Source organism: Mytilus californianus, unplaced genomic scaffold, assembly GCF_021869535.1.
Source record: "Mytilus californianus isolate M0D057914Y unplaced genomic scaffold, xbMytCali1.0.p SCAF_8, whole genome shotgun sequence".
NCBI classification, from domain to species: domain Eukaryota; kingdom Metazoa; phylum Mollusca; class Bivalvia; order Mytilida; family Mytilidae; genus Mytilus; species Mytilus californianus.
Genome location: NW_026262734.1, coordinates 30,033,829 through 30,057,083, shown reverse-complemented (window position 1 = coordinate 30,057,083; position 23,255 = coordinate 30,033,829). Strand labels below are relative to the sequence as shown.

The 23,255-nt window shown below is 32.2% G+C and overlaps 1 protein-coding gene across 3 annotated transcripts; it reads left to right on the top strand.

Annotated features, from left to right (window-relative positions):
* Positions 1 to 10,394: 10,394 nt before the first annotated feature.
* Positions 10,395 to 23,030, top strand: LOC127710893 (uncharacterized). Of its 3 annotated transcripts, none has more exons than XM_052216863.1 (7): positions 10,395 to 10,435; positions 13,206 to 13,315; positions 14,362 to 14,451; positions 15,187 to 15,473; positions 17,239 to 17,453; positions 21,586 to 21,718; positions 21,999 to 23,030. In XM_052216863.1, exons 2-7 carry the CDS (start codon positions 13,221 to 13,223, stop codon positions 22,196 to 22,198), a joined length of 1,020 nt encoding a protein of 339 aa, XP_052072823.1. In that variant the 5' UTR covers positions 10,395 to 10,435; positions 13,206 to 13,220; the 3' UTR covers positions 22,199 to 23,030. The 3 variants fall into 3 exon arrangements, with proteins under 3 accessions (XP_052072823.1, XP_052072822.1, XP_052072821.1); XM_052216862.1 differs by lacking the exon at positions 10,395 to 10,435 and adding an exon at positions 10,756 to 10,855; XM_052216861.1 differs by lacking the exon at positions 10,395 to 10,435 and adding an exon at positions 10,954 to 11,167.
* Positions 23,031 to 23,255: the final 225 nt, after the last annotated feature.

Below are 23,255 nucleotides of genomic sequence, written 5' to 3'. Positions count from 1 at the left end.
CGAATTTTCAGTTTATTTAAATTCTGTATATATAGTTACAAACTTCAAAACTTAAGCTCTATAGAGCTATTTACCGAATACATACAACAAACATATACAACAATATAAAAGGCATAACCATGCAAACAAAATAAAATAGAGTGGTGTCAAAGACATGAAGGTGGGACAGGTTTTTAGGAACATTAGGAACGTCGACGATGGGTTGTGTTTGTAGACCGATTAGGGTTTTCTCCATTCCAATTTGTATCAACTAACTCGAAGCCTTAATAATAATAACTTTATTACGGTAAGCCATACATTTAACCCCATTTGGAAAGAGTGGGCTTCTTTTCACGTATGTGCGTATTCTTCTCTTTTCACGGAAAACGTTCATTACAGATAGGAGTTCCGAATCCTAATTTATAATGTAATAACTGTTGCCCCAAACAAAAAGATTAAGGAAGGAGGAAAGCAAACATTTTTAGGCAACCTACACTTAACATATGTCATACGTAAAACTCAGAAACAACTGAATGCTAGAAATAAAACCAGCATGAGGAAAGCTATACTTATTTCTGACAGTAAAGGGAACTATCTGCAGCAAGAAGAAGAAGCGGAGAAGTTTCTGGATCTTAATATCATCTCCAAAGCTGGCCTTTCAACAGCTGATAACCCATTTATCTGGTCAACTCTCAAAAGAATACTAACCAAAAAGGAAAAGGCAATAAACTTTTTATGGAAAAGTACCTGTGATTTAACCACAAAAACTGGAAAATATATTGGGCTGACAAATAACATACCAAACTTCAACAGCAAAATCGATCAAATCGCAACTAAACTTTCAAACTGGAAAGCACAAATACAAGCTAGATATAAGCATGCAACAGTCAACATCCTAGAGTGTCCACCTTATAGCATTAGAGAATACAATAAACACAACGAACATCCTAATCCAAATATATTTGTAAGTTAGTCAGCAAGATTAGAAAAGCAGATACAACATTTAAATGAGCAAATCAGGAACATAAATGCAGAGAATCTAAAAGTTACAACCAAGACAAAAACAAGTCCAAACAGATCCATACAACAACCAGAAAAGATCAAAAGCCAAAGACATAAACCAAATCTATTTACCTCCCCGAACTTCACATCTGATGTATTAAGACAAACGAAGGTTCCTCGGGACAGAACTAAATATTACATTGACTTCAAGACCTATCTGGACGGGATTCATCCAGGACCTGTGCTATCAAAACTTTGGATCCGCAGAATATGTAAACGAGTAGTTCAACTTTGCTACTAGAATCAACACCTCCGATGATAGCAAGGTTTCAGCTTGCTGTACCTTACAGTACTGAACAATATAGCCTGACAGTTCTTTTCTATCAATACTATCTCAAATAAATTGCTTCACCGAGCGCAGCTGGATACGACTGCAGAGGTCCAACCCTTAACAGTTGGGACAAAAATGGACACAATATTCGCGCTTGATACAGGTCTGAATTTGGATTGTAATTAAATATTTGACACATAATAGGTTTCTGACACAGAATAAATGTAGTCAAAGACCTTGGAATTGGTTATATGATTTGAATTTATATTCAATTTTTTGCTTTTGTGCAATACACTATGCTGTTGCGAATTGACCCCCCCTCCCCCCCCAAAAAAAAAATGTACAACCCTTTTTTTGCTTTTGTTGTTGCAAGTTGACCCCCCAAAAAAAAAAATTTTCACCCCTCTCCCCCCTTTTTTTTGCAAATATTTGAAGAAATTTTCTTTATAATTTCTGAAATCTGAAATGAGAAAAAATTGTCCCCCCTCACAATCATAATCTCAATTCAAATTTCCAATGGAGCTTGCAACCATAATTACCCATTTAAATACATCATAAAAGTCTTAAAATAGAAAATGACATACATAATCATGACTAAAATCAATATTCCTTAATGAACATTTTTAAATAGTAACTTCTAAAAATAAATTGAAAGCTAATCACCTCAAGACAATACAGCATTTCTTTATACATAATTTATAAGCAGTGTTTTGGAGGTAATTCAAACATAACATTGTACTTTTTTTTAATTTTCCATTAACCAGGACACCCTTGTTTTTTGGCCCTAATTCCTAAAACGGTTTGAGCCATAACCCCCCAAAGCCAATCCTAACCATCCCTTTGTGGTATGGAAACTTATGGTATAATTTCAGAGAGATCCATACACCGTTCCACAAGTTATTGTCTGGAAACTAGTAAAATGCTTATTTGGGCCCTGTTTTGGCCCCTAATTCCTAAACTGTTAGGACTATAATCCCCAAAATCAATCCCGACCTTCCTTTTGTGGTTATAAACCTTGTGTTTAAATTTCATAGATTTCTATTTACATTTACTAAAGTTATTGTCCGGAAACCAAATGTCTTCGGACGACGCTGACGACGACGACGTGATACCAATATACGACCGCAAAATTATTTGCGGTCGTATAAAAAACAAGGTTTCAGTTTGCTTCTAACTTCAAACTACTAAATCAAACAATAGTCAATTAAACAACTGATAAACCCTGTCTAGAAACCTAACTTCAAACTACTAAATCAAACAATAACTCAATTAAACAACTGATAGATTCTGTCTATAAAACCTAGCTGAAGACAACTTATTATGCAAGTAATAAACATCAAGCAAGGTTTGAGCTTGCTCTCCTGGTCGTTGATAAACATCAAGCAAGGTTTGAGCTTGCTCTCCTGATTTAATAAACATCAAGCAAGGCTTGAGCTTGCTCTCCTGACTATTAATAAACATCAAGCAAGGCTTTAGCTTGCTCTTCTGACTATTAATAAACATCAAACAAGGTTTGAGCTTGCTCTCCTGACTATTAATAAATATCAAGCAAGGTTTGATCTTGCTTTCTTGACCATTGATTAACATCAAGCAAGGTTTGAGCTTGCTCTCCTGACCGTTGATAAACATCAAGCAAAGTTTGATCTTGCTCTCCTGACCGTTGATAAACATCAAGCAAGGTTTGAGCTTGGTCTCCTGACTATTAATAAACATCAAGCCAGGTTTGAGCTTGCTCTCCTGACGTTTGGAAAACATCACGCAAGGTTTGAGCTTGCTCTCCTGATTTAATATACATCAAGCAAGATTGAAACCCAAAAGCAAAATGGCCACAGCAAAACAAAATAAAATATAATCGTCAAAATCACTACGTAGAAGTGAAAGATCTAGAACCCAATTACGCCTGTCATCACTAGAGCAACATGACGTACAAGGCAAAAATAAAGGATATAAACTTAATAAACAAAATGCCCTCTCCAAAAAGATTGACAAATGTAATTCAAAACATATAGAAGAGACTTTTAAAGCTGGAAACTTGTATACAGAACTCAACACGGCGGCTTATGAGGTATTCCGAACAAAACTCAAAGCTCAACTGTTCACAGCCCCTTTACTAACACATGCCATACAACACCAAACTCATGAAGAAAGGGGACTTCAAGTTGAAGATATATATAAGATTTACAAAAAGAAAGCTGATTGAACTTACGGAAAACAGTCAAAATGCACGATAAACTCGTACAGGGCAAATAATTCCATCTTGGTCAATGGTCCTAATATTAGTATCTTCAAAGAACAAATACTGAATCCAATACAGGAATTCATACAGCAAACACAACCAGCATTTGATGAGCTAAGTCAGAGTATGGTTGAAACTCTGAAACTAACTATTACATCTGACTGTAAGGATCAGAGAGAGGAACTAGAAGACGTAAACAAGGAAGAAAGATCTACAACAAGAACTCAAGAAATTGACATTAACCACAAACAACAAGACAAACAACTCTACCAAGTTGATGACCAACTACGAACTGAATATAGTTACAAATGTCCAATATGCAATGAAGAATCAGGAAATAATACAATAGCCTGTGACGAATGTTATGAATGGTTCCACTATGCCTGTCTTAAGCTCACAGAAATGGCTGTTCGAAAGATTTACCCAAGTATACCATACATATGTGAACTTTGTAATAACGAGACTCTCTTTAGGGAAACAATCACAAACCCTAATATTGATATAGATCAACAATCTGTATCCAATATACAACTATCTACGCAAGAAAAGGTACAACAACATCCTTTGGGGATAGAGGAAAAGAAAGAGTCTAATGAATTGTGTCAAAATACCACTTCCAATTTAACATCAAAAGTTCATAACAATGTCCAAGAAATGGAAAATGACAGGAGAACCCCAAGTAATGAATTTACTGAGAAATACATTGAAGTGAATACTAGTCCTAAAGAAAAGGAATCAAGCATGATGAACAAACAATCCCTCCATCAGATAGAGGACCAAACCTATATGAAACAACCACTGATAGATACAACTGAGAACAGTAGAAATATAGACAAACAGAACCAGAAACAAATAGCGAAGAGAACCAGCACAAAAAACCAACAAAACCGAAAACTGGAATTAGAACAGATAGCCTATGTAAGCTCACTAGAACAACGTATTAAGAACCAAGATAAAACAATAGATTTACTAAAGATAAATATGGAGATTATGCAAAAAAATGAAGGACCAGCAGAAAATCAATACAGGCAAACCAATATAGAGCAAGACAACCAGGACAGAATCAATATTGAACAAATTAGAGATGAACTAGAGAAAAAGATTAGACAGGAAATGCAGGGACAAATGGTGGAAATGAGGTTAAAACAAATAGAAAGCCCGATGGTTCAATTTATGTGTCTTAACACATCTATAACAACAAAGATGATGTTACAATCCCAAAAAGACCCCACATATCCACTTAGATGTGAAAGACAAAATCAGAATCAACATCGACAAAATGATCCAAGAGGGTATAATCAAGGACAAGAGCAATTTCATCAAAATGATCCAAGATGGAATATCCAAAGATAAGGTAAATTTCTTGAAAACGATCCAAGGCTGTACAATCAAGATCAATATCAATCGCATCAAACCGATTCTAGATGGAATAATCAAAGAATAAGTCAATTTCATCAAAATGATCCAAGGCAATTCAATCCAGGGCAAGGGCAATGTCATCAAAATGATCCAAGCCAATTCAACCCAGGGCAAAGTCAATTTTATCAAAATGATCATAGGCAGTACAATCCAGGGCAAAGGCAGTTTCATCAAAATGATCCAAGGCAATTCAACCCAGGGCAAGATCAATTTCATCAAAATGATCAAAGGCAGTACAATCAAGGGCAAGGTCATATCCATCAAAATGGACCTAGATGGTATCATCCAGGACAAGGTAAACCTCAACAAGATCAATTACACCGTTACTGTTCAACTTTATATAACCCAGGAATTGCTAATAACATTAGACCGACATGGCAACCTGGACCCACGCTAGAACTCTGCCCCTCAAACTTCCTGATGGGATTCCAAAATAGACTTCAACCACCAGCTTATCAACAAACAAGCTACCACCATAAGAAAGTGATAAATGAAATACATGAGATCAAAGATAAAAAAAAAGAGACTCTTTACTTTATAACTGAATTAGATACACAAAGGCAAGCAGAAAATCAGGTTAGAGCACTCATAGCAGATAAGCAAAATGAAGAAAGAGAAGTTAAACTGGCACTAGCAATTGATAGACTCACAAAACCTGAGTCCTCAATATATGAAGAACAAAATGTCATCAGCAAAGAAAACCCATTGATTACGACATACAACCAACAGAGCCAAGAAGAAAATACAATATTATCAGTGGAGGCCAAAACACAAAATAGAGAAAAAGCTACAACATTGCCAGACAAATAAATGATAGAACCGAGCAATGGTCATACCCCAAATAACATTCTATCAAATCAACATACAGCAGATGGAAAAAACTCTAAACAGCATTTTTTAGACAAGTCAGGCCTTTCAAACGAACAACCAGACCACAAACAAGTAGAGAAAGATACGGAAATACTACTGAGACAATATTAGAGATTGTCACAATGAACATTGAGGGAATTAAGGGTAACAAACTGTATCTAAAAGAACTACTTAAAGCAAATTCAATACTATGTCCACAAGAAGATTGGCTGCATGGATATGAATCAACCAAAATAAAAGAAATCCTGCAAGATCATGACTATCATATATCATGCTTTGATGATACCCTTATTGATATGGACTTGCATAGAAAAAGGGGTAAAGGGGGAGTAATAACTATATGGCTACAAACGATCTCCCATAAGGTCAGGAAATTAGAAAAAGAAGACAGAATAATAGTAGTAGAAATTCAATCTGAACCGATTTAAAATAGTGCTGATTAATAACTATATGACAACAATGGCGACGGGATCAGAAAAAAAGTACAGAGAACATTTGGACAAACTGAACTCAATGATTGATAAATATGAACAAACAAACAATTTCTTCATCATTGGTGACCTGAATGGAACACTTATGCCTAATAGAAACAATTATCATGACAAACTACTTAAAAACTTTTGCAGACAACATTAGCTTAAAAATACAATGAGAAATGCTAACAGACCAATGTTTTATCATCATAATGTAAATTTCAACTCACAGATAGATTACATCTTAGAAAACTTCCGGGGTTGTAACCTTCTAGATTCAACTATTATGGACCAAAATTCCCTCAACAGCTCAGCACATGTACCAGTCAAGGCAATAACCCTTCTGATCGTTAAACAAAATGGTATAAGCAACTCAACTGGCAAGAAGAAAACTATTTTGAAATGGGAAGAAACGGACACAGAAAATTACCAACAAAAAGTCAGCCAAGTGAGACAAAAGCCTGAAATGCAAAATGAAACTGATGTAGAACAACAGGCAATCAATATCATAGATAACCTACAGGAAGCCAGCAAACTAAGCGTTGTTAAGAAAATAGTCTCCCTAAAAGGACCGAAATGGAAAGCTTCACCAAAGGTAAAGGAATGCATAGAGAAAAATAAAAAGGCATTCTATGCATGGAAACAAAAAGATAGACCAAAGAATGAAGAAAATCTAGAATATCAAGAAATGAAAAGGAATAAACGAGAGCTAAGAAACCAAATAAGAAAAGAAGACCATACTGATAAACAAAATGTTTATAACAACTTAATGGATAAACCAGATTTAAAGACTTTTTATAGACTGATCAGAAGAAACAAACATGAGTCTAAAGATGCAAAATCCACATTAATGAGAACAATGGAGAAGTAATAAATCCAGAGGAACAATCACAAATATTTGCAGACTATTATGAAAAACTAGCTGTCCCATCAAATGAAGAGCACTATTATAAAGAGTACTTAGAGCCCGTATGAAAATTTCAACAGGAGTTCAACTGGACTCGAGCTGGACGTTAGACGTATTCCAGTCTGACTTTGAAAAGTCCAGTCTGACATGAGCCGTACACCTACTTTTTCTTATACTTGGGTTATTTGCCAGCCGGTATTTTCTTAAAAGTCCAACCGCACATTTTGTAATGCTGACAAGAAAATAAACACGGCTGGACTTTTGAGGAAACTTATCCTCTTTGTATAATGATAAGCAGGATTTTTGTCTTAGAAAATTTTACAGTCATTTATGAGTAGGAATTTAGACTTAGAAAATTTTCATCTGCCTTCTGCCCTTACAGAAATAAAATGCTTGCCACAAAAGATTTTGTTCTTCGAAAGAAACAATTCTGTCAAAATGTATAACAGTTATGAAAGTTTGCAAGTAATAATAATGATAAAATAATTTTTTGCAATATACTTTTAGTTCAAACTATAAGATGTGATACTTTCCCTAGATTTTCAATTCCATTATGGAATATTTAACATAGACTGTTGATGGAAAGTTGAAATTTAATTTTGGTGACTTTTGATTGAATTATATCCAAGTTAAAACAACAATTATTTAACATTTTTACCTTTTTCATATAAAAAAAACCACGAGCATCAACTGTTAAAGGTTAAATTTATATATTTTCTAGTATATTTATATTTAATTAGATGAATGCATAAAATTAATACTTATCATTCATTCTTTAACGTCAATTAGAAACTTGAGCCATAACAGTGATTTAATAGCAGTGAGTCTTGTAGAAATGTGCCATCTGTTTTCAAATAACCTCTGTCTGGGTAGGTCACAGGAAGTACTATCTCCACAAAGATTGAGGAGAACACATTTCTAAATACATATTTCTGCAATTACTATCATTTTTATTAAAGATATCATAATTAAACAATAATTGATTTTCTTTTTTAAATATATCACATATTCAAAAGTAAGGCACATGCAAGTAATCATAAGAGGAACATTTGAAACAACTCCTTAAACAACCTCAGCTGAAGGACGCCTCCGGGTGCGGGAGTTTCTCGCTGCATTGAAGACCCATTGGTGGCCTTCGGCTGTTGTCTGCTCTATGGTCGGGTCGTTGTCTCTTTGACACATTCCCCATTTCCATTCTCAATTTTATCTCGTATAGCAAAACAACAAAATTTGAATTTGGAATAAACAGGAAGATGTGTATATATTCTTTCTTGAACAAAATGAGAATTTTACATTGGATGTAAAGCAAATGTTTGGAAGTAGTTCTTTTTACATTAAATAGAGAAGATGGATCCTTCTGACAGGCATCAATGGCAATTTAGGAAGATTGCTGTTTGCATGTATTTTGGATTGCATATTCTGGTAAGTACAATAAATTGAATTCCACCATTTTGGTGATATGATCTGATATGTTCTTTTTATTCAACATATTAATAAAATAATTACAATATTATAAAGAGCTTAATTCTTATTTTTGAAGAGTAAAAAGAATAAAATCTACATTAAATATTTATTCATGCAATAATTTTCATCTTGTCTGTTTTGTCACAGTCACTTCCTGTTTTGAATTGTTAAATAAAAAAATGTATTGTGTTATATTGTCTATTCCCTCTGTATTAAGGAATGGTTATTATTTTAGTTGTTTTGAAATTTTTTGATTTCTATAGTTTAAGTGATTTTCAAAGCTAACTTTATTTTAATTTTATGCACTTTAAAATTATTTAGGCTAACCACAATTTTTTAGTAGTTAGCATTTAGCTTCTCAATTCCCCATCTCTTAATTGGTTTTGCCAGTAAGTCAGTACAAAAAAAAAATAACCAGTATATATGCTTAATGCCATCTGGTTTTTTTTTGTATTTTCAGGTTATAGCGAGGGATGCATGATGCAAATTAAATCAGAAGAATCAACCATCTGAAGAAAAACTGAGATCATCTTTAAAAGTCAAACTGCACTTTTTGAAGTCCAGGTTGATTTTATAGAGTTCAGCTGGACTTCCTAAAGTTCAGCCGGACTTTTTTAAGTCCAGCAGAACTTTATAGAGTCCATATTTTTGACAGAAATGCCAGCTGGATTTTTTTCAGACGTACTTTTATTAAAGTCCAGCTGGACTTTATGAACCGGACTCCTGCTAAATTATTTAAATATTTTGAGCCGGTTTACGGCTTATTTCGCTGAAAGTCCAGCCGGGTATTCATTATAAGCAATTCAAAGAAAAGTCCAAATGATTATTATAAGTACGGTTTGTCAGTACGGCTACTGTCCGGCTGAAGTACTTGTCATGTTTTTCATACGGGAATATAGCAAGTATAGACTTGCATTAATGAACAATGTTATTAAACATACAATTAATACAGCATCACAACATTTAATGAAGAGGAAATTTTGAAGGCAATAGCATTTCAATGGAAATAAACAACTACTAATGCAAACAATCATAGAATGTACCAAATTGGAAAAGAATATTCCAACTATCAACCAAGAAATTAAACCGCAATAGAAATAGAAAAAAATAAGCAAAAAGCTGTGCTATGATCTACATGTTACAAGAACCTTAATACTCCATCAAAGATTAGTTGTAACAGGAAAGCATGAGGCAAAGGGCCTTGGGTGCAAGTAATCAAGCATCATATAAGTGGGTTAATTTGACCTAGAAAACAAAATATTAAAAATATAAAATAATTTTAAAAGTACTGAGTCTAATTCTGTAATGTTAACCATGACCATATTAACACTTTTTAAAAAAAAAGTCCCATTTAAGGATATAAAATCTATGACGAATAAGTTATTTTAGAAGTTTTTAACTATTCATTTTATTTTTAATATGGTTGAACCATAGACAATGATAGATGTATAAATTAACCCTCTATGGTTAAGCAGACTGGTTCATGTATTAGAAATTGTATCCCCTAAAGGAAACAAAATCTAAAACAAATAATATATTTTAGATTTTAAAAGTTTGATCTATTCTTTAAACTTTTAACATGTTTAAATAGACCATAGATATAATATATCTATGAATAGACTGAAACATGAAACGGCGAATATATTCTAAAACTATAAAAACTATATAATAAATGTTTATAATGATAAACCTATATATATACCTCCATCAAGTATTAGGCAATGATTCAAGGGAATAGATAAACTCCAAGTTTTGTAAGTTTTTAAACATCTATCCAATAAGGAATACAGGGATTAAACTGAGATTATATATGTATATATATATATATATATATATATATATATGCATTATGTAAATAATACACTCGCACTAATAGGTGTAAATAGAGTTCAATTAATTTATGGTTTTACATCTCTGTATATTTTTTAGGACATAATTAATGATTTATGAAAGACTGTATATAACCATTTTTATTATTTTATTATTTAATTTTAATTCTCAATCAAATAAAATTAAGGGCTTTTAATGCCGTGTGACACGGGTGCTCCGATAACGGAGGAATCTACTTAGAGAAGAAGAAGAAGCAACCAGTATTTTGAATTTCGAAGAAGATAAGGTTTCAACTTTTCTTAGAAAAGGGAGACAGAAGAAGTATCGTTTTTACAACTTCAGAGGTTCAGTTACTTGTTAAGAACATGTTAAAGAAACTTTAAAAATAATTATAAACTTTCCATCTGCCGTAGATTCTTCTATTAGTAGTTTACTTTCACTTTAGAAATAAAAATGTTAAAGTGAAACTAAACTGTGTCCCATGGAAAAACCGATGAATTATGAAATTACAACTGTTTATTTTGAGCATGGATTTAGATTTCTAATTATACGTCCTTGTTTGGATATACATCTACATCTACATCGTTGAAAAGCAAAGCTGTTACCAGAAGTCTGTCTGACTCTAAGTAAAAATAAATCAGAAGTCTGTTTAAGTGGTAACTATTTAATGATCTAATTACAAATACTTATTTTTTTCCAAATATTACTTGATATCCTTCCATCCCTTAACAGCAATCCCCCAAAATAGGGCACCTTCAATGTTTTTAAATATTGCTTTCACTGATATTTGTTGTCAATAAGAGCATTTCTTCTTATTGTGGATGTCTACCATTCAATTTAATGTTGTTATTAATAATGTATGTATTTATATTTGACTACTTATACCTCCTCGTTGGGCTTCAAAAATGGTAATAGCGAATACAAAGAAACAGGATATTTGTTTTTCTTTTTATGCCCCCGCCATAGCGGAGGGGCATTAAGTTTTACCCTTGTCCGTCTGTACGTCCGTCTGTCCATCCGTCCGTCCGTACGTCCCAAAGTTGGTTTCCGTTCTCTAACTTTAGATTGCCTCAACAAAATGTTATGAAACTTATACACAATGCTTACTACCATAAAATACAGATCAAGTTTGAAATTTGGTGGCGTCACTTTTACCATTCTTGAGTTATGCCCCTTTCTAAACATAAAAATTGCTGAATTTTTCGTTTCCGTTCTCTCACTTTAGTTTGCCTCAACCAAACGTATGAAACTTATACACAATGCTTATTACCATAAAATACAGATCAAGTTCAAAATTTGGTGGCTTCACTTTTACCGTTCTTGAGTTATGCCCCTTTCTAAACATTTAAATTGCTGATTTTTTTCGTTTCTGTTCTCTAACTTTAGTTTGCCTCAAACAAATGTTATGAAACTTATACAGAATGCAAACTAGCACATAATACAGAATAAGTTAAAAATTGGGTGGCGTCACTCATACCGTTCTTGAGTTATGCCCCTTTATAAACATAAAAATTGCTGAATTTTTGGTTTCCATTCTCTAGCTTTAGTTTGCCTCTACCAAATGTTATGAAACTTATACACAATGCTTATTACCATAGAATACAGATCAAGTTTGAATTTTGATGGTATCACTTTTACCGTTCTTGAGTTATGCCTATTTACAAATGGAAAATTTGCTGAATTTTTTTTTTCTGTTCTCTAACTTAAGTTAGCCACAACTAAATGTTATGAGACTTATACACAATACTTATTACCACAAAACTCAGATCAAGTACAAATTTGGGTAGCATCACTTTTACTTTTCTTCAGTTATGTCCCTTTAAAACTTCATTATGATATGCAAGCGGGGGCATCATCTGTGTCCCATGGACACATTCCCCATTTTTTGGGGTATAGTTGAGTATAATTGTTATTTGCAATATTGTGACCCATCGTACAACAATTAACTCAGAAGATAACCCATAAATATTATAAATGAGCTAACACGACAAGATAAAATGAGAAACCCAATTGTCTAATTTATGCTAAAACAATTACCAAAAAAAAAATATGACAAAAAGCAGCCAAAATAGTTTTACCATTTAAACTTTACACATACACACATCATCTTACAAATATTAATCATATAACTATGTCTCTGATATAATTAAAAGATAGCACTCATAAATCAAAATACCCACAGCTACATATATTGGAAAGACGGGCGCTTAATGTCCAGCGCCAACTATTACATGAATATTCAGGGTGAACACATTTTTTGATGATATTTTTATTTGATTTATAAAAAGAAGATATGATATGGTTGCCAATGAGACAATTCTCCACTAGAGACCAAATGATGTAGAAGTTAGCAACAATAGGCTACCGTAAAGCCTTCAACAATAAGCATGAATGTATTCAGCTTTTATAAGACAAAGACGCTGAGTTGGATGTTAATGTGCTACAGCATAAAGTAGCAGTCCATAGAAAAGGCACATGACTCAATCTGGGGACACATTTCTCTGACTCCAAGCGAATAATCTTTTGTTTGACTTTTAAATCCTGTGTTTATAACGGAGAAGCAGTGTAAACCAGATAAAAATCTTTTCCAGATCATGGCAGATGTGTACCTCATTCAATATAAGAAAACAAAATGAAAATTGAAAACACATAAATAATACACTGTATTTAATAGAATTTTCATTTTTATTTCAGAAAAGGGATAGAAGTATGAGTGGGAAACAGGAAGAAACTACAAGAGGAGGGGATGAGGTAGATCTTCAAAATGGGGGTAGTCAAATGAACACCAAACATGCCAAAGGAGGGTTTGTAAATATAATTAATAATCATATAATCATATAATCATGATAATCATAGTAACAAAATGTAACCAATTGTTTTTGAATTTCTCTTCAAGTTATTTCATAGAAACTCATCCTTTTTCCTGACAACACTACAAGCAATGACAAGTGACAAATTTTGTTATTGCTAATTTGCTAAGGAATTTTATTAGATAATGATGCACATAATCTGTTTGATTTAAAACAATACCATGAATACTGTGCACTTATAGCATGTATAGTAAACAGCTGTTTAACAGATTTTATTACAAATTCTACTCTAGAATCTGTACTTACAATTTTCATTAATTTCCCGATACTCCTTAGTTACTGCCAACTATATACTGTAAATTCAGAAATTATTGCGTGCATTTATTATTGAGATTTTTCAAGAATGGACAAAAATGCGAGTTTGATTATTGCGATTTCGAAAAAAAATATCTACAGATCTATAATTCAGTTATCAGAATGCGAGTTCTAATTATTGCGATACTCACCCAGTCACATTATTCACATTAATAAAAACCTCGCAATAATTTCTGAATTTACAGTAGTAAATACATTGAACTCATTGCATTTTCCACTTATTTTTGTGATAGGTGGATTGGAATCTACAAATCACTTTGATATATATATGTGGCCTCACTTCTTTAGAACTTTATGGAACTTTTAAATATATTCTAAATTTTCAAAACATTTGCTTCCATTGTGAAAAGTTCTTTGTTTAAGTGGTTAAAAGATATAAGGAACTAATTACTCTTTAGTGAATATGAAAAACATATATAGGTAAAATTCAGCTGAAAAAATTGTGTATGTGATATTTAGGTTGACAGATGTGTCTTTGTTGTTAGTAAAAAAGACAAACTTCACCAAAAAGATATACAAATGTAGTATCATCTTATAGTAGTAGGTGTGGTCTGTAGAAGAAAATTCTAAATGATGTGCAGATACAATATTGTCTATATTTAATGTAAAAAAGAAACTCCAATAGATGTAATACAATTATAATTATACTGATTTTCTTATTACAGTTATGACCAAGCTGATACTCTAGGTCAACAAGAAGATCCATCTTCTAAAGAGATACAACAACAAGATTTAAATCAACCTCAAAATGATTTGTAAGTCAGATGAACAGCAACATAAAAAAATGAGATAAAATGAACAAGATTTAAATGTTTGACAGTAAGATGTGTAATATTTTTCAAGTCATAAACAGGAGCTCAGCAAGCGATTCCATCATGTAGTGCATTTTTGGTAAATAGAAAAAGAATATTCTTTTTTTATGGTAAAGAATGGATTAAATGCAATCAAAGCCCTATGGTACTGACTTGATAGCTAAATGTTCCAAGGTTTATCACTATAGTTTCCTAAATGGACAACACCTCTTGTTCTCTTTCTTTAAAAAGTCTAAACACAATCAAATGTATGTATGTCAAAAACAATTGAATTTGACCTGTAAAGTCTATCAAACACAAAAAAGTGTTTGTTGTACGGAAAATTTTATTAAAATATATGTCACCTTGATCTGTCTACCACTGGTAGAATATCATATCTATAAAAGCAACTGACTTTTCACCATAAAGCTATGTTCAAATATCGTATATATTCTGTAACATTTTATATATTACTATTTTTTTCATAAATAGTTGAGAAAGTCAGAGGACCTATTTTGAAAAGCTTATACTTCTATTAACATGATTTTCAATACGGTAGGAATACAATTAAAGGTTAGGAAAAAAACAACCAACAAATTTTACTTCTAACCAACAACTTTTGATTCTTAGTAAGGATATCTATCTTTTCATTTTACAAGATTCATTTTTTTGAATCTAAACATTAATTTTAATTTGTAGAAAAAATCCTAATACAGACATGGAAGACATAAGAGATAAAGAATTTAATTCACCAAGGTATAACACATGTGGAAATGTTGGTAAAGCAGTTATTGTAAGCAACTTTATGGAGGGATGGAAGGCAAAACAAGGAGACAACTTGGTAGCAAGGTCATATGCCAAGAATGATTGTGATATGCTAGAAAAATCACTTAAAAGTCTAGGATTTCAACCGTTGGATGAAAATGAAGACAGTATGGTATACAAAAATCTAACAAAAAGTCAGTTTGAAGCCCTATACAAAAAAGGTAATATATCATAAGACAATAAAATCTTAATTATCTTCAGGTTGTATATTAGTATGGTTTTTATGGCAAAAGATCTTCGGACTATCCCAGAAAGACGTAGACGATACCCGAAGAAGCTATAAAAAACAGTATTTCCAACAAAAACAGACAACACCAAAAGAAAAAAGAAAAACTACAAAAAGGACATTAGTAACGAAACACTACACAGATGCCCACCATAAAATTGGAGTGAACTCGTGAGGGTTCTCCATTAGTGAAATAAGCTTCCTTGCCATATAGTGGCACCAACTGAGTTAATTTTCATGTTCAATGCAAGTAAAAGTTTGGTGATAAGTTGTATCAGTAATGCCAATCATAGAAAATAAATTTGACTGCCAGGAGAAATGAACGTTGACATTGGCAACAAATTATCTTTCATTTGTATGTTACATACAAATTTTAGTATATTCTTGAAAAAAGACAAACGTTTTGTTTTGAAAATCGTGGAAACTGGCCCGTTACCATATGCATACAGAATGGTGATAAATTTTTCAAACATCGATAACTTTGTAAAATGCTTCATTGAATGTTAGAAAACTTGAACAGAAGCTTTTTCATAATAAAGAAATTGCATATCATTCTGAAAAAAAAAAAAAACTTATTTTTTTATTTTTCTTTATTTTATCAATGAATGGCCATAGTTTTGAGCAGTCAACATCACACATTTGCACTGAAAGTAGCAATCACAAACAAGACACAGAACTCTTAACAATTATGTTTTGTGTACATGTGTAGTGTTTTTTATCCTGTAGATCAAGTACTTTTAAATTCAGATTTTTTTTGCTCTGTTTCTATTTTTGCAAAAATGCAATGGGATAGGTTTAAGAAAAATATAAACTTTCATTTTACATTTTGATAACATTGTTTTTCATGTTATAATGCAGCATTTTGTGGAAATGGTGATAACAAATCTCACATTTTTATCCATTGTACAACAAATGCAATAAATGCACACAACAATTTTTAAATTTACGGTATTTTACAGATAGAAAAAAAAGCTAAAACATGATGTTCCAAAATTAGCATGATCAGATTCTAACTTTAAATTTTGACGATTATATTGGATGCAAATTACAATTCTAAGAATGTCTGATTTTAAGAAATTTCATTTAGGGAAAATAAAAGGGTTGGTCCAGTAACTAAAACAAAATACTTTAATTTGTATTGTAGGCACTGTTTATGAAATTTTCTGGTGTTTTTTTTAATATTAGATCACTTTTGGGTAGAAAATTTATGACCACATGTAAAAAACAATAAATTAGTTTGTATGAAGCTGATTTTAAGTTACATATGTATGCTTTGTTTTAATATTGTTTTGTTAATATATTTGCTCAGAGTTTTCTAAAAACAAATGAATTCAAAAGAGTGTGTGCTTCTGAGAAAAAATATGAAGCTATATGAAATTTTAGTAATGTCATCTTTAACATTAATATACTTCCTATATAATAACAAGACAATTTAAGTACGTTTATTTTGATATGATAAATGGTTGATTTTTAGCCACACTGTCAGATGCAAAATGACAACATGTCTTCAGAATTTCACTTGGTTTTGACACTTTTAAATAAATAATTAAAGAAAGGAAATTAAAAAAATCACAAAATTAGGTAAAATGGAGCATGTTCAGTTGTTTTGTTCAGTGAAAAAATCCTTGCCACTATAAGACTATGTGAGTTGATTTTCAGAAATTATCTCTCTTATTTAAAAAATTATAATCTACTTTTAGCTGCAAAAGAAACCAACTACAGACCTAAAGGAGGTGAAGGATATACCTGTGTACTGTTTTTTGTCATGTCATATGGGAGATCAGGATTGATACAGTGTCATAAAGAAGGTGAAGAAATAACGCATCCATTTGTAGAACAAAAACACCTGCAAGAAGCCTTCCAACCACAGAATAATCATTCACTGGCCTTGAAACCAAAATTCTTCATTATCCAGGTTTGTATTATTTTTAGCTCAACTGGGATGAAAGGCCATTTCAGGTATCACCATCATTTATTGTCTGACGCCTTGCCTTATCATCTAAAATTTCTCACATTTTTAGTTTTTTCTGTTCCTAACCACTGGTTCAATTTTCCCAAACTGCAGGAATTATGTTCTTTTACAAACAACCGCCTCGGCGGCCTCGTGGAAGCATTTTTCGCCTCAAGTGCAGGAGGTTGTCGGTTCGAACCCCGGCCGGGTCAAACCAAAGACTTTAAAGTTGGTATTTGCTGATTCTCCGCTTACCACGTAGCATTAAGGAGTAAGAGAAAAGACTGGTCGGCTCAGAGCCAGAATAATGTGTTCGGGTAAGGTGACATCATAGATGCCAACCATTACGATTTTTATACGCCCGTTTACGGGACGTATTATGATATACCGTTGTACGTCCGTCTGTCTGTCTGTCCGTCCGTCCGTCGTCAACATGTCGGACATTTACTCAAAAACGCTTTAACCAATTTGCTTAAAACTTTGGTGAATTGTTTATATTTATTGACGTGAGCTCCCTTTCGTTTTTTATAAATTTTAGATTTTACGTTTCCGAGTTATGGGGTTTTATTCATTAAAAAAAGGGGGATTTTCCAGTTTTCGGACTATAACTCAAGAATGCTTTCACCAACTTGCAAGAAATTTTGGTTAATTGTTTATATCTATTGACATGAGCTCCCATTGGATTTTTATAAATTTTAGATTTTACGTTTCCGAGTTATGGGGTTTTATTCATAAAAAAAGGGGGATTTTCCAGTTTTCAGACAATAACTCAAAAATGCTTTCAGCAGTTCTCATGAAACTTTGATGAATTGTTGATATCTATTGATGTAAGCTCCATTTAGAATTTTATAAATTTTAGATTTTACATTTCCGAATTATGGGGTTTATTCATTAAAAAAGGGGAGATTTTCCAGTTTTCAGACAAAAACTCAAAAATGCTTTCAGCAATTCGTATGAAACTTTGGTAAACTGTTTATATCTATTGATGTAAGCTCCCTTTAGAATTTTATAAATTTTATTTGTTTATAGTCTGACAACAGATTTACTAAGTATTGCGCAACAGCACAGTGTATTGCACAACAGCAAGAAATCTTTAATTGAATATAAATTCAATTCATATAACCAACTTCAAGTTCTTTGACTACATTTATTCAGAAACCTATAATAGATGTATGTCAAATATTTAATTACAATCCAAATTCAGACCTGTATCAAGCTTGAATATTGTGTCCATTTTTGCCCCAACTGTTCAGGGTTAGACCTCTGCGGGCGTATCCAGCTGCGCTCAGCGAAGCAGTTTATTCCGTAATTGTCACGAATTTTGGACGAAAATTACGGTGTTACGATTAACAGTCTATTTGTTAAGGATTTACGTTCATTAACTGTCCAATACTGTTCTCCCTTTATATATAACTTTTATCATTGTGACGCTTCATTTTTGGTTAGAATCGTGTAACATTCAGCGCATGAATGATTCGGACTGTTTTTTCCTTTGGGTTTCTCGGGACTATCTACCAGTGTGAAACATCTCTCCATTTCTTGTAAAATTCCGAAAAATTCATGAACGAAACAAGTCTTTGATTTCAATTTTACAATGTCTATTGAAACAATTAAATTTGTGACGCAAGGAAAGAAAACTCTGACAACGAAATTGAAAACCGGAACATTATGCCTTTTGCATATATTGTGAACAAGACTTCCATTTAGCGCGATGGTTGGTGTTTCTCACTTGCTCATCAACTTTGAATCGTGGTTTTGATGAATAAAGAAAATCATGTATTTGTTACTGTGTGCCACTCCCAAGGGTGACTGTGGAATAGAAATATGGTTACTACAGGTCTTCTTCCAACCCGAAGCAAAACCCTTGCCAAAGTGAAACAAAGTGAAGGCTGTGCAGGATGTACAAGAACGCAACCACGTCCGATTAGAATGGGGATGTTAAATCTGATGCCTCATGTTCAAAGAGTGCCATGTGCTCTGCACATTAAGAATCGTTGTAACAAATCTTTTAGGGGTCCGTAGGTGGCTGTTGCAATGCTAAATGTCTATCCCATATCCAATATACCTTCAGTGACATTCTAAATTTCCCCGACCTTCATCCCGAATTGCCTATATCACAGGATCTAACTGTTGTATTTACTGTTTATTTGTTCTCGTCTTGAACATGCATGAAATATTTGCCACTGGACGTTAAGCATCCAATAATCAGTCAATCATATCACTGTGTGTCAAGTTATTCATATGGTTATTATAAAATTTTAAGAAGAAAATATTACGGACAATATACACAAATTACAGAAATCTTAATACCTTTTACTGATTGCACTCAAAGGAGGTTTGCATCTATGTGACATGTATTCCTGGGGACTGTTACCTTGTGAACTAGCAAGTTAAAAATCCTCATTATCATCTTTTACAAACTATTCCATGTGGTTTGAATTGGATGAAAAAAATGTTTTTGTGGTTGTTCTGTTATACCTTTGGTTTTGTAGGTTGAGTTTTTGGAAGACTATTCTGCCAGAATTGATCATTATACTTATAGCTTCCTTGACAAAAGCCTACCAGTACAAAAAAAAATCATCCCACAACACCAAAAATGAGCTATTGCCATCACTTGGTGTCTGTCATTGTAAACTTTTAAATAAATCATCAACTACTGGGCTAATTGTTACTAAACTTTACATTTTATCAGAGGATTTGATCGATCAACAAGCATGACTGCTAAAAAAGAATATATGGGTGAAATGCCTGTTTTTAGCTTATATCTCAAAAAGTAAAGCAGTTGGGGAAAAATTAGAACGATCAAGGTTTATCTGCTATGAAATATTCAGAAAAATCCAACAACCCATTTAGGAGTTATTGCCCCAGAAATGTCAATTAAAATTTTTGCTGATTTTGTTTATTATCTTGAAAACTATACTATAGAAACTTTGAATAGTAAAATTGACCAGAACAATAAGATCTACTAATAAGTCTGCATGGCTAAAGTTCTCAATTGACCCTTTATAGGAGTTATAGCCCTTGAATGATGATTTTTACCTTATTTGCATTTTATACAGAAATTAGGGTAGATAGAGAGAATTTTTGAATAGTAAAAATATATTCAGCTAAATAAAATCTACAAATTTTTTTTAGTTCTTTTGTAGAGACTCTATTAAATAGATAGAAATTGTAAATGGCAAACATGTTTAGCAAAATAAGATCCACCTTGATCAAAAATTGCCAATTGTCATTTTTGGGGGTCATTGACTTTAAAGGATATTTTTTTTTGCATTTATAGCAGAAATTATAGCATAACTTTAAGGAAGTGTGTTTTTGCAGAAACTATAATAGATAGAGAGAAATAGTGAGTAGCAAAAATATTCAGCAAAATGTGATCTTCAAATAAGTCAACATACCAAAATTGTCAATTGACCCCATATAGGAGCTAAATAGCCTTTGCCTATTATTTAATAAAACTATGATAGATTCCAGTAGTTAGAAAATGTGAACTGCAAAATTGTCAGTAAAACAAGTAGATATAAGAAGATGTGGTATGAGTGCCAATGAGACAACTCTCCATCCAAGTCACTATTTGTAAAAGTAAACCATTATAGGTCAAAGTACAGCCTTCAACACGAAGTCTTGGGTCTACTATAAATGCACAAATGATGAAAATCATTGGTTGATTCCTAATAGAGGTTAATGGCTATAAATGAATATTTTTTTACTGATTCCAGTTGTTGTCTTTTATCTCAAAAATTATAAAAGAAAGGTAAAAACTATAAATAGTAAAATGTTGACATGTGAGTGTATCAGACTCTTAATCTTTGCGCAGCATACTAATTCTAGTTCTTAATTTTCGTTCCTTCAGTCATGAAATTACGGTGAATGCTATCTAAAAATAACTTACAATTTTGGCAGAACTAGTGTTAATTGATTTGCAGAAATATCTTCTGTGAAATGATAAACTTGAACCCAGTAGTGGACAAAAACCAATAAAAGCACCTAACCCATCAAATGTTAGGAATCTCATGATGAATGTAAAGACTAAACTTTAATAAATAGAAACTATGATACTTTGATTTTATTGTAATCTTGTATTTTTTCATATCAGACTATTCCTGAACGAGGAAGTGTTACTGATGCAGTAGGAACAACAGAAGAAAAAACCACAAGAAGAATTCCAAGAGAGGCAGATTTTTTGACCTATACAAGTGATAGCTACTGTATACATAGCTGTGATGGTGGTAGGTTATATAATTCTTAATTTTAAGTAAAGCAACATTGGCTGCATCAATGTATTTATTGTAAAAAAACATATTTGCATATGAAAAATGATACCAAATGAAAAGACCAAACAAAAACAAATTGAAAAGGAAATGAATAATTTTATTTTGATTAATAAATATTAATCACATCATTTAATCTTTTAAACATTGTTAAATGAATAGTCTTCAATTTTGTTATGCTTCAGGTGAAAATATAGCATAGCATATGACATTCATATCATTATCTATTGTTTTACAGTTGAAGTCAATTATTTTATCAAAGCTGTGGTGGATGTTTTAAATAGTCTAGCCAAAGATAAGAAGAATAATGAGTCTGCCATGGAGATACAGAGAGTTTTGATAAGAATTAACAAAAAATTTAAAGAAATAAAACCAGATAACAGTTTTAAAATACCCTGTGTTACTTCTTCACTAACAAAGCAGCTGATCCTATTTTGAATTCAGCAATTAGTGAATTTAGTGAAATTCATTAAAATTCAAAAAAGAACGTTTTATAATACACTTGTAGTTAACTTTTTTTTTTACATTTTTGTAACAATATACATACCAATATACATATTGAGATTTTATAATTGTATTAACTTTGGAAGTACAGCTGATAGGGATTTGTCAGTCCCCAATTTTACCATTTTCCATGTAGCCAGAATTTCTGCATTCAATTATGTAAATTTATTGGCTGATTGATTGATTAGTGTTTAACGCCAATTTCAGCACTATTGTGTTATTTCGTGACGGCTAGTTTTTATTTGGTGTAGGAAGCCAGAGAGAAACAAAGAACTTCGGAAGGAAAACTGACAATAATCAATATCTTATATTGAACACAAATCATGTTGAAATGTGTCTAAAAATATTTAAGCGCGAACATTTTGTATGTATTATACATATGAATTAAGTTGACACAGCTTCAAGTAGTTAATAATATTCTTTTTGTTTTCTTGGTACAAAATTTTGACTAGTTTGAGTAAGTTTTAGGTTAGGACAAGAATTTTTCTGTACATTATTTTTCTGTATATTTATTTTTTTCATGTTTATTATACATTTTTATGTACCATTTGTGTTTTCACTGCTGTTTGACATCAAAGTTGGACATCTACGATATCGAGAAACTAGTTAATTTCTGATACATGTTCTTGTGTCTGTCCAAGTCATGAACTTGGTCAGTGGTTGGCCTTTGTAACATCATAATTCTTTGTGTCTGTTTTTTTTTTTTTGTGGTATTTGATGCAAATGCCAGATCTTTTATAGTATATATTAAATTTATTCATTACTGTTTAGTTGTTTGCTGTTTTTGAGCTCAACATATTATAAACATTTATTTGTTCCCCCTTACAGAAACTGAAAGCATAGTTATAAACAATGCCATAGTATCTGTTTGTGTTGGAACAAATATTCTATATCCATTATTCCATTAGGAACAAATACTGTAATATTTGTTCCAGTGGCAATAATATTCCAGAATTTTGTATTTTATTTCTGGATGGTAGGGTAACAGTCT

Bases quoted from the DNA above. Each gene is read 5' to 3' on its own strand.
- LOC127710893 (XM_052216863.1), top strand. From the start codon at position 13,221: ATGAGTGGGAAACAGGAAGAAACTACAAGAGGAGGGGATGAGGTAGAT. The intron at 13,316-14,361 runs GTTTGTAAATAT...TTCTTATTACAG, and splicing joins ACCAAACATGCCAAAGGAGG to TTATGACCAAGCTGATACTC. The intron at 17,454-21,585 runs GTTTGTATTATT...TTTTCATATCAG, and splicing joins CAAAATTCTTCATTATCCAG to ACTATTCCTGAACGAGGAAG.